Source organism: Manis pentadactyla, chromosome 4 (assembly GCF_030020395.1).
Source record: "Manis pentadactyla isolate mManPen7 chromosome 4, mManPen7.hap1, whole genome shotgun sequence".
Classification (NCBI taxonomy): domain Eukaryota; kingdom Metazoa; phylum Chordata; class Mammalia; order Pholidota; family Manidae; genus Manis; species Manis pentadactyla.
In genome coordinates, this window is record NC_080022.1 from 139,438,879 (window position 1) to 139,451,361 (window position 12,483).

Here is a 12,483-nt window from a genome sequence, read left to right on the forward strand (position 1 = left end):
TAGTCAGGGCTGGTTTTCAGTGTTTGAAGGTTCCATAGGTAAGAGATTCTTAAATCTCTGGGCTTCATAATAAGCTTCATAAAACTCTGTCATTGCAACCCAAACATTTTACTATAGTTTTCTGTGCATTGTAAGTTCCCTGAGGGCAAGTGTTAAACCAATACAGCCAGCTTTAACAATTCATTGTTAACAATTGAATCAATTAATAACAAAATAATTTGTTAGCAAAAGAAATGACTGGGAGGTAAAAAATTACTAGAACTCAGTACTTAATTATTATATTCTACTGTATTTATTTCAATAAATACTTCAATAAGTACTTTTCCTAATCAATCCCTATATCAATAAACAGGAAATCAATAATTTCTGTTATAACCACTTCACTTGTCACATTCCTTTGTATCTCAGTCATCTGCTATCTCTTTTCTGGGGGCATCTTAACCCTCTTCCTTCTTGTTGGTGTTCAAGTACCAGCATATAAACACTCAGCTCCTCTCATCTTCAAACAAAACCCAAACAAGGTCTAAATCCCCCTTAGTCTTCTGTTTCTCCATCACCTACCTTAGTACTTCCATTTACCCAGTCAGAGCTGAACTTCTCCCAAGAGTTCTCTTCCTCTCCTGACTTCTCACTCACTCAGTAACCCCACTGCACTGACCTCCCACCCCTGCCAGAGGGCCCCGAAAGAGGCCACACTCTCCCTGGAATGAACTCCTCCCTAGTCAACCTGGCAAATGTCCATGCATCTTTTAACCCGTGGCTCTATCTCCATCTCATCTGGATGCCTTTTCTCAATACCCTCATTCTCCTGGCAGAAAAGCCTGACCCCGTGCATGAAGCTGCCCAGCGCCCACCACCTGTAACCCTCTGTGTGCTTCTGTAACCTGGCCTTTTTGGCCCCCCTCTAACATCAAGAAATCCCCTTGAGGAGGCCAGAGCTGTGTTTTACATTCCTCTCCATCTCAATATTGTTTTATGTGCTCAATGAAGGCTTTTTGAATCAATTAATAATATGTTTCTCAAGTCAATAACTTCTTTGAGTCGTGCTTTTATGGAAATGCCAGATCCAGCTTAGTATCAGGTCCCATTTAGTGACAAGTCTATACCTTTTTTCTCTCCCTAGATAATGCCTAACTATTGAGACCATCTTCCCAAAAGCAAGGCAATGATTCATCCCATTAGCATTGCTTGAGTCCATTTTAAGTGCTGGTGGAAGTTACCTGTATTGTAAGTTTAGGGTTCAGACAGAACCAGGAAACTCAAGCAACAAACATATATTACCAATAAAAACAGTTTTAAATAGTGTCAAATGTCCCAAAGAACAGGACACCAACTGTTTAGATCAAGGATGATGAACTCAAATGCCTGTAAGGGCCAGGCAGATGATACAGGAGGTGAGAGACTTTGGCAAACTGGCAAATACTTGCTCTTTCCAAAGAGGGCCATGGAAACAGCTGTAGATGATTGCTGCCATTGAGAATGTGGGTCTGCTGGCAGGCTTCATTTTATAAGAAGATCTGGAAACCATGGGAAATATGATTATTTCTATTTTTAAATATTGTAAACTTCAATTCTGTGCTCTGGATATAACTAAGGGACTTTCTAGATGTGATGCCAAAACCAGATACTAATACCTTATAGGTGAAAAGATTGAGCAATTAGACCATGAATACATTTAAACCTTCTATAGGAAAGGAACATCATATTTGCAATATTTACGAACCAAAGAAGTGATGTCATTAAGTTACATGCTTTTCCAAGTTTATAAGAAAAAGATCTTAGAAATACACACACACACATTAAACTATACTAGTGATGAACTAATTTAGAATTAAAAAAGCACTGAGTTATAACATTTGGCCTATCGTTTTAGCAAAGAGAAGTGATTGGTAATAGGCGTCAATTTGTTCAAACTTTTCTGAATGGCAATGTGACATGTTTTCAAGTGCTTTGAAAAAGTTCATATCCTTTGACCTGGGAATTCTACTCCTGGGAATTCATTACTAGCAAATACTGCACAGATGAATGTACAAGGATGCTTGCTGCAGCATTCCATATAACGAGATTACTTGAACCAACACTGATTCACTTACAGGTTGTTGTTAAATTTACTTTGTTCCATTCATTCAAAAGAATACTGCAACCATAGAAAAAGATGAGGAAGATCTATATTTAATGTCAAAGAAAAATATCCACCTACATTATTAAGTGAAAAGAGTAGATTACAGAACTTTTAGGTATATTTTTGTGAACATATATTAAGTAGGACAATTTTTGAAACAGTTATATGCTTAATGTCCATAGGATTATCTCTAAATGAAAAACTTATGGGAAATTCTGATTTTATTTTTTTTGAATTTTCTAATGTTTTATGAAACATGCATTTTTATTGCATTATGGAAAAAGCTGTTTAAAGTAATAAGCTGAATAAATGGAATGTCTTCTTACAGCAATGCAGAATGTGAGGGCTGGTTTCAGGTTTACATCAGAGATGGCAAAGATCTCCATTCATTCAGCAATTCTTCCAAATAAGCCAGATTCCTTTCTCTAACTAACCTTATTACACATATTTTTGTTTTGCTTGTCCAATAATGAAAATGCTCTACCTTGTCACTATGACTTTTCTAAATAGTACCTATTCTTTCAGACTTGAATTTTAAAATTTGTTTTTGTTTGTTGGTTTGTTTGTTAAAAGTGGCTGTCACCAATTCCTTCATTTCCACCAGCTGCCCTGGAACAAACTATAAATTGGTCAAAGGAACAAAAACTTCTCAAGTCATATTTTCACTTTACTTAAATAGTTATTCCATAACACTGACCTTCCTTTTCTTTCTCAGTCCCTTTGTTGCCCATCTCCCCACCACACCTGACAGATGTCCTTCCTCCTTGAAATGATTTATTGTCACTCTTGAGGAGGCAGTACTTAAAAATGCAGCTTGCCTAGTTTCAAATCCCAGCTCAGATGTTCATTAGCTATGAGACTTTGGGCAAGTTACTTAACCTCTCTGAGGTTTATCTTGTTAAAAATTTAATCTATAAATCTGTATCTACCTCATCGGGTTGTTAAGAGGATTAAATCAGTTAACAGATGTCAGTCACTTAGAACAGTGGCCATCGTGGGGTTATCACAATGTAAGTGACTTTTCATTTTCATTGTACTTTCCTTGCTAAGCCAGTCTCTGACACCCATCTGATACTCACATTCCATTTGCACTAATCACAGTACCTCTTGGGAGCAGTAAGGGAGCCAGGACATTCGTGAAGGCCCGGGGAAGGGGTCTCACTCGGGGTCTCGCCTCCCCGTGAGCACCCGCCGCAGGGCGCCCTGCACGTCAGGGTTCCGGAGGCTGTAGATGAGCGGGTTCAGCATGGGGCTGACGATGGTGTTGAGGATGCCAATCCCCTTGTCCTTGTCTGAAGCCTCCACTGAGCCCAGCCGCATGTAGCTGAAGACGCCTGTCCCGTAGAAGATGCCCACCACCGTGAGGTGGGAGCCGCACGTGGAGAAGGCTTTCTTCCTGCCCTCGGCGGAGCGGATGCGCAGGACCGCGGCTGCCACGTGTGTATAGGACACAGAGATGAGGCCCAAGGGAGCCACACCCATGAAGGCTGCTGCTACGAAGAGCAGCTTCTCATTGAGGCGCGTGCTGGAGCAGGAGAGCTGGAAGAGCTGGGGCAGGTCGCAGTAGAAGTGATTGATCACATTGGGACCGCAGAATGTCAGAGTAGCTAAGGCAACTGTTTGGGTCAGTGCATTGGTGAAGGAAAAGACACATGACATGACCGCCAGGGATTGCTGGATGCCCCGGCTCATGCGTGTGCTGTAGGTGAGGGGCTGGCAGATGGCCAGGTAGCGGTCATAGGCCATGGCTGTCAGCAGGAAGCAGTCCATGCCAGCCAGCAGGTGGAAGAAGAAGAGCTGCGTGAGGCAGGCCTTATAAGGAATGCTTCTGTTCTTGGACAGGAGATGCCTCAGCATGGCAGGGACAGTGACATTGATGCACCCCACATCCAGCAAGGACAAGATCCCCAGGAAAAAGTACATGGGGGTGTGGAGCTTGGGTTCAGTGAGGATGGCAGCCAGGATGCTGAGGTTGCCACCAACAGTAGCTGCATAAGCGAGAAGGAAGATGGTGAAGAGGATGGGCTGGAGAGCTGGAGTCTCTGTTAAGCCCAGCAGGACAAACTCAGTGACAACTGAACCATTTCCTGAGGCTCCCAGATCCATGGCCCTTTTCCACCAGCATTAGGATTGAGCAAAGCTAGAAGGCGCTGGTGGCAGTAACAGGAGAATGAGATCTTGATAGCAAGCACCACGTGTAGCAATGCCCAGGGCTGGGATGCAAGGACACAGAAAATTTAACAGGAAGTTAAAGATTGAGACACAGTAGGAAAAGTCTTGATAAATCTGACACTTAATGGGTAAGAACAGTGGCCCTGGACAGACTCAAACTGAGAGAGATGAACTGACATAAAAAGGGGAGCAAATGTAATGTTTGAAAACTGAAGGGAAAGATTATTTTCCTGAGACCAAAGATTCAGGAAGAAAACTCCAAGGCTACAGATGGTGGCGTGGCCAGAATTTGGGTACCCAGAGGGTGAGAGGGAGGCTTCAGAGGATGGGGAGGGGAAGACATGCTCCCTCAACCTGTGTCACCATTTTCTCCACATACACATGTCATCATATTTGGTGGCAGTAGCGTGATGCCTGCCGTTGCCCAGGTCATTAAGATATTAACTTGTGAAGCCATGAGGCTTAGACTGGGCTTTTCAAAAAAAAAGTGAAATGAAATGAAATGATAACAGCAAAACTAAACGAGAAGATATCATTCAGGACATCTCCAGTACCAGAGGTGGTGACAACCAGCCTTTTCAATTTCCTATATAAAAAGATTATGCTGCATTTCTCCATATACAGTCTGGGAAATTTGGGCTCCAAAGTATTAACCTTTGACTGAATAAGAAAAATGTAAAAAGAGCTTTTGGGCAGGGTGAGAGCTTCCAGGCATAAGCTCCCAGATGCAATAGGCAGATACCAAGTCACTTTGCTTCAGCGGTTCCCAAATGAACTGTCTCACACTAGATAAACAGATGCCCAGACTCCTCAGATACCCTGCCTTCCCTTCTGCCTCCAATTCTACCATCACTTATTTTCTTGCTGTTCTGTCTCCTCGCTCTAACTGCACATCATCTAACCCCCTTACCATCACAGACCTGAACCCCAGATAAGGTCAAAGCAGGTGACAGTGCAGTGACCTACCCACACATATGATCAGTTACACAATCCTTTCCCCAGCAGGCCCACTAATAAAATGCACAGTGATCTGTCTCAACCTCTGGCTGAGGGATGGATATTTAAGTCACTCACATGGGGTCTACCCTGAATAGGAAAAGGTTGGAGTTGGAGCTCCCCAAAGGGCAAAAGGCATGAGCAGAGGAAGACACTTCCTGATGACTGATGTTGAGAACCACGTCCTCAAGGCCACAGTGTGGCAACCGCCATCTGAGGCTCTGGCCCCTTCCGCATGGACCTGTATCCACCTCATCGGTGGTGGGGCAGAGCCATGGGACAAGCACCATGATGAACTTTTCCTGCCTATCATGAAAAATGCTGAGATACAAACAGTATAGTAAGAACAGGATGAACCCCATCTTAAGGCTAAGATTCCATTTTAAAAAGCAGAGAGTTGAGAAGTAGGATTCCTCACATATTCTCTGGTAATCAGATAATAAGCCACCCAATCTTGAGGCAGGGCAGGCAGTCCTAACTGATATGTCCCCACTGCTGGAGGGAAACCACTATCTTGGAGAAGAACAGAATCAATAAATCCCTTGTGTTAAGTTTATCTTACAGAATTATCCAGAGGACTGACTGTGGATGAGGACATGGTGTCCTTCTGTAGAGAGAGGCATCCTGAGAGCACAAGTCAAGCCTGTGCCCAACAAACCCCCCTTTGTCCCTCCTTGAAAGTCTTAAAAAGACAGAATCCCCAGCACACTCCTCTATGAGGATGCCAGCACTTTCTTTTCTTTAAGTGTGTACCTTTAAATAAAGCTTTCTCACTGCTCAACTTACCGCATTTTATCTTTTTACTATTTCATTCTATTTCCAAGTCTCCATTTTACCCCCGAAAACTAGGAAGGGGCTGCTGAGAGCTCGGATTTGGGCCTGCGGGTTGCCGTCACCCAGGTGACCCGGAGGGGATTGCAGCTGCAGGGACCTGCCTGAAAATCTCCTTTCTTTGGGACATTTTCAGAATATAATCTCACTCCATCCTGTGCCCCATGGCTTCCTGAGTCCTGGGGTGGCAGGGGCTGGTTCCCACGCCATGCAGATCCAAGCAGACACAGGACACCAGATGACCCTGGCTTTACAAGTCGGCAAGGGAATGTGCCCTAGGCCGAGGACTTTCCCTCTTTACGTTCTTTTTCTCTGCTGCCTGTAAGGCAGCTGCCATTCCCTGCTGTTCTCACTTTAATGAATTCCTTCCTTACCTACACTCATCTAACCTGCTCGAGAATTCTTTCTTGGTCAGAGTAAAAAACCCTCTCTCATCCAGGTTGAGGTTTCACCTGGTGCACAGGGAGAGGCCTCCCCAGACGCAGCTGTCCGACAACATGCCCATCACCTCAAACCCAGTCTCTCCACATCTGAACCAACCTTCTTCTTTCTCAGTCTTCTCTTGACTTAAATGTTTGGTAACAGCCTGGGACCCCCTCCCACTTACTGAAGCTGGACACCTTAGTTATCACTGATTCCTTCTCGCACTAACCTATCACATCTAAGCATTCAAGTCCCACTGTGGGGAAGGCAGAAGCCATTCCAGAGCCCAGAAGATGAGCTTCACTTGTACAGAAATCAAGCTGTAGAGTTACAGCGAGGGGTCTCGGGAGGGCACTCACCCAGTCAAGGGAATGGGCACATCCTGGGCAGAGGAGAGCTGGTCATGCCAGCCCAGAGGCCCCCACGGAGGAGAGAGCTTTTTGTAAAGGACAGAGAGACAAAGAACCAAACAACTCGGCTGACATCATTTTCACTTTGGGATTTTTTTTCTCCTCCCCTTTTTTACCACTGGGGGCCTCAGAAATTAGCACCTTCCAGAGGGAGCAAAAGCCAGATATACACCTGCCTTTGCCACGGACATAATGATCTCTAGAACCTTTAAAATGTTTCGCACTTCTTCAAGATGTTTCCAAGTATGACCTTCACAGATATGGGAAAGTTCATTCATTTATTTAACAAAAAAATTTTTGAGTACCTAATATGAACCTACTCTCTAATCAGCATTTTATAGAGTCAAAATTATTCTCAGAAAGTCTTAAGGTGCAATAAAGGTGACCCAATGTTAGGGTTGGGGTTGGGACTTAGGGTCTCTGGTTTCACCCAGCCTGTCATCTCGGGAAGGGGAGTGGGGAGCAGCAGTGACTTGTGACTCCGTGGCCTTGCCTGCAGCATGCGGCCCGGGTGGGAACAGAGCTGGGGCAGGACTGGCATCTGCATTATCCCTGGGCCACATCCCCTCCGTCGTCTCACAAGGTCACATCTCCCATCACAGCTCCCTTTAGCCATCCTCAAACTCAGCTTCTCTTCTTGCCTTTTCTCTGCTTCCACAGTATAATCCAGACCCTGTAGTACCCTGACTCTAAATGTTTTCCAGCCTCAGGGCCCCCAACACCATAAAGGAAGATAAAGGTTTAGAATATCCTCTAGACCAGGACAACCCTCCTTTTGCTAACTCCTGAAGGCGGCTTTAGGCATCAAGTATAACCTCTACCAATCAGTTCATTATTAAGAAAGCCTTCCCATTGGCTCTCATCAGCAAGTTTGGGAGATGCTCCTTGCAGGTCAGTTGAGAAGCTTCATAGTGGCTCAAGGTTGCCATGGTCTAAGAAGGAGTTGGCAGGGAGTTAGGATGAGTTGAGATCTCTGTTGACAGCTGTCCATGGAAGGCAAACTCTAGGTTACAGAGTCCAAAGGGAGTCCCCCCACCTCCCCTTGACATGACTAAGGCTGTGTCCTCTGCCTGGTAAGTCTCATCTCACACCCTGGTAACCCAGGGCCCTCCATCCTTGAAGACTCATCCCAGGTCTTCCCTCTTCATTAAACAGTAAACTGCTCATGAGCCCCTGGGCTGGGTGTCCTTCCTCTATCCTCCCAATCTGGAGGCAATGCATGCAGATGATCCTCAATTTTTATCTCCATCCCACATACCAAACTGGTGATCTTGTTGGGGAGAAAGAAATTTCCTCCACCCCTTAGGTTCTTCTAGCTGTCAACAGACTCAAGTTGACATAAGACAGATTAACAGGATGTATAGAATCTAAACACAGTCTGGGAGAATGAGGTGTATGTGTCATCCTGAACCAATGAGAAGGTGGTAGGGGTCTGAGGCTTCAAAGGAAAATGCAAGTAATTCACAGGAATATGAAAAGAGTAAATGTTTGGTAAACAAAATACTTGATGGGACCAAAAATAATGGGACACAGAAATTTTAACAACCAGGCTTTGTCACACTCCTTCCTGTCTATCACGCCTAGTTTACATGATTAGCTATCTACGGTGACAGCTCTCCTCCCGGAGCAGTTCCTTCATCCAAGTTCTTCCCACGCAGTTGTGTGTGTGTGTAGGGGGAGGTCAAAGTACCTCCCTGAGACTTTTGGGCCTTGATGGTTTTCAGTTCAAAATAAGTTGCATGCCCAAGTGACACATCTTAGGGCAGCCTGTCCTTGGTTCCTACCTGTGTGTTGGGCATTTCTCGGACCCCCAAGCTTAACATGTACAAAACTGAATACATCATAAAGAAATTGAAGAAGACACAAATAAATGGAAATCTATCCCATGATCATGGAAAGGAAGAATTAATATTGTCAAAATGACCATCCTGCCCAAAGCAACTTATAGATTCAGTGCAATCCCTACCAAAATACCAAGGGCATTATTCAATGACCTAGAGCAAATAATCCTAAAATTCATATAGAACCACAAAAGACCCTGAAGAGCCAAAGCAATCTTGAGAAAGAAGAACAGAACTGAGAGCATCAAGCTCCCTGACTTTAAGCTATACTACAAAGTTATAGCAATCAAAACAGTATGGTACTGGCACAAGAACAGACACATAGATCAACGGACCAGAATAGAAAGCCCAGAAATCAACCCATGAATATATGGTCAATTAATATATGGCAAAGAAGCCGTGAATATACAATGCAGAAAAGACAGTCTCTTCAATAAGTGGTGTTGGAAAAACTGGACAGCTACATGCAAGAGAATGAAACTGGATTACTAACTCCATACACAAAAGTAAACTCAAAATGGATTAAAGACCTAAATATAAGACATGAAACCATAAAACTCTTAGAAGAAAACACAGGAAAAAATTTCATGAATGTAAGCATGAGTAATTTTTTCTGGCTGTATCTCCCCAAGAAAGGAAACAAAAGCAAAAATGACCAAGTGGGACTACATCAAACTAAAAAGCTTCTGTACAGCAAAGAACACCATGAACAAAACAAAAAGGCAACCTACAGTATATGGGAGAATGTGTTCACAAATGATATATCTGATAAGGGGTTAGCATCCAACATACATAAAGAACTTATATGATTCAACACCACAAAACCAAATAACCCAATTAAAAAATGGGCAGAGGACCTGAGTTGATATTTTTCTGAAGAAGAATATACACATGGCCAACAGGCACATAAAAAAGGTGCTTCACATTCTTAATCATCAGAGAAATGTCAATAAAAATGACAGTGAGATATCACTTCACACCAGTTAGAATGGCCACAATTCAAAAGACAAGAAATAACAAGTGTTGATAAGGATGTGGAGAAAAGGGAACCCTCCTACACTGCTGGTGGGAATGTAAAATAGTTCAATCATTGTGGAAAGCAGTATGGAGGTTCCTCAAAAAACTAAAAATAGAAATACCATTTGACCCAGGAATTCCACTTCTAGGAATTTACCCTAAGAATGCAGGAGTCCACTTTGAAGAAGACATATGCCCCCCTATGTTTATTGCAGCACTATTTACAATAGCCAAGAAATGGAAGCAACCTAAGTGTCCATCAGTAGGTGAATGGATAAAGAAGATGTGGTACATATACACAATGGAATATTATTCAGTCATAAGAATAAAACAAATCCTACCATTTGCAACAACATGGATGGCGCTAGAGGGTATTATGCTCAGTGAAATAAGCCAGGTGAAAAAAGACAAGTATCAAATGATTTCACTCATCTGTGGAGTATAAGAACAAAGCAAAAACTGAAGGAACAAAACAGCAGCAGACTCACAGAACCCAAGAATGGACTAACAGTTACCAAAGGGAAAGGGACTGGGAAGGATGAGTGGGAAGGGAGGGATAAAGGGAAAAAAGGGGCATTACTATTAGTAGACATAATTTAGGGGGGTGCACGGGGAGGGCTGTACAACACAGAGAAGACAAGTAGTGATTCTATAGCATCTTACTATGCTGATGGACAGTGACTGTAATGGGGTTTGTGGGGGGGGGGATTTGATGATGGGGGGAGTCTAGTAACCATAATGTTGCTCTTAGAATTGTAGATTAATGATACAAAAGTAAATAAACAAATAAATAAAAACTAAAAGTAGAAATACCATTTGACCCACTGTGGAGGGCTGGAATAAGATCTCTTCCAGAAGTGATATCACTGGTCATGAGATCACCAGATGTGAGATCAGCTGGAAGTGACAGCACCAGAAGTGACATCATTGTGGGCGGCTCACAGGAAGTGAGCCTGTGCATATAAACTCTACTGTGAAATAAATCTGCATCACTTGTCCACCGTCAGTGGTCAGTGAATCCCTGTCATCCCAACTTTGGTTTCTGTGTCTTTCTTGCTCTCTCTGTGTTCTTCTTAATCTCTTCATCCACTCCTCTCAGGTTCAGCTGGTTTACAGAGCTGGCCTCCACAACCCAAAAATTCTACTTCTAGGAATTTACCCAAAGAAAACAAAATCTCTGATTTGAAAAGATATATGCACCTTGGTATCTATTGTTGCATTATTTACAATAGCCAATATACTGAAGCAACCAAAGTGTGCATCAATAGATGAATGGATAAAGATGTCATACATATGCACAATGGAATATTATTCAGCCATAAAAAAGGGAATCCTGCCATTTGCAACAACATGGATGGACCTATAGGGTATTATACTAAGTGAAATAAGCCAGGAGGAGAAAGACAAATACCAAATAATTTCAGTCATTTGAAGAATATCAAAACAAAACAAAAATGAGTTAAAAAGCAGAAGACTCATAGACAGAGAAATGACTGATGGTTACCATGGGGGAAAAGTTAGGATGGGTGAGTGAAATAGATAAGGGGATTAAGAGGCACAAAATCTCAATCATAATATGAATTAGTCATGGGGATGAAAATACAGCCTAGAGAATACAGTCAATAGTTCTGTAACATCTATGTTGACAGATAGTAACTACACTAGTTGGGGTGAGGATTTAATAATGTGTATAACTGTCAAGTCACTATGTTGTATATACTTGAAAACAATATAATAATTGTATATCAACTATACTTCAATACGAAAATTAAACAAAAAGTACATCACATTTGCCCCATTGTACAAAAAGCACAGACACGTGCATGCATACACACACACAGAGAACCACATGGCTTATTGTGGAAAGATTACAAGCAGAGAAGTAGCAGAGCACAGTGATCCCCTGACTTGTCCCTATCCCACATGGGTGGGGTTAAGGGTGAGCATCCCTAGACTGGACACAGATGGCAAGCTTTCCAGTAGGGGGCACTCCATCCCCCTCAACACTGTATGTGTATTAATAGGACTTGGAAGTGGGAGTGGAAACATCTAAGCAACCACCTAACAGCCAAGTGCCTCTCAGATGAGGAAATAAGCTTGTTAAAAGGGGATGCGTCCAGTGAAGCTCAGCCTGGGTTGTCAGCCTGTTCTTCCATTGAGCTGCTGAACCAACTTCTTGCCAAGCTACAGAAAGGGAGGAGGAAATGAGGATCCAGATCTCTTCATCTTCCAAACCGGAGTCTCCTTCTCTCACTGCTTAGAGGAGATGGGAATATGCCATTCATTTTTTTAGCAATTATTGATTGCTGAAAGTACTATTTGCCAGGCAATGTGCTCGTCAAGAAGTGACCAGGACAGACATGGTCCCAGCCCACACGGAGCTTACTACCTCATGAAGAAAGCAGGCCTTAACAATAGTTATCCTAATCTCTGTGCATATGCATGTACATACTCACAAACACATGCACCACACAAGCACTGTTGTGTTTACACAAAGGCATGATGCTGAATAAAATTTATTTTCAGTTTTTAAAACTGCATTTGTACTTCAGCTTCATGTAATGTATTAGTCTTTAAAATTTTGTAATGACTTTCTAATAGTCCATCATTTGCTTTTGCCAAAATTAATTTAACTACTGGATACTTTCCAGTTTTTCACTATTTGAATAAT

The 12,483-nt window shown here is 42.8% G+C and overlaps 1 protein-coding gene across 1 annotated transcript; it reads right to left on the bottom strand.

Moving 5' to 3' along the window:
• Positions 1-3,280: 3,280 nt before the first annotated feature.
• On the bottom strand, positions 3,281-4,228 carry LOC118935179 (putative olfactory receptor 3A4). Its single transcript, XM_036931256.2, has one exon. It carries the CDS (start codon positions 4,226-4,228, stop codon positions 3,281-3,283), a length of 948 nt encoding a protein of 315 aa, XP_036787151.2.
• Between the last annotated feature and the right edge of the window lie 8,255 nt (positions 4,229-12,483).

Coding starts and splice junctions, on each gene's coding strand:
- LOC118935179 (XM_036931256.2), bottom strand. CDS start 4,228: ATGGATCTGGGAGCCTCAGGAAATGGTTCAGTTGTCACTGAGTTTGTC.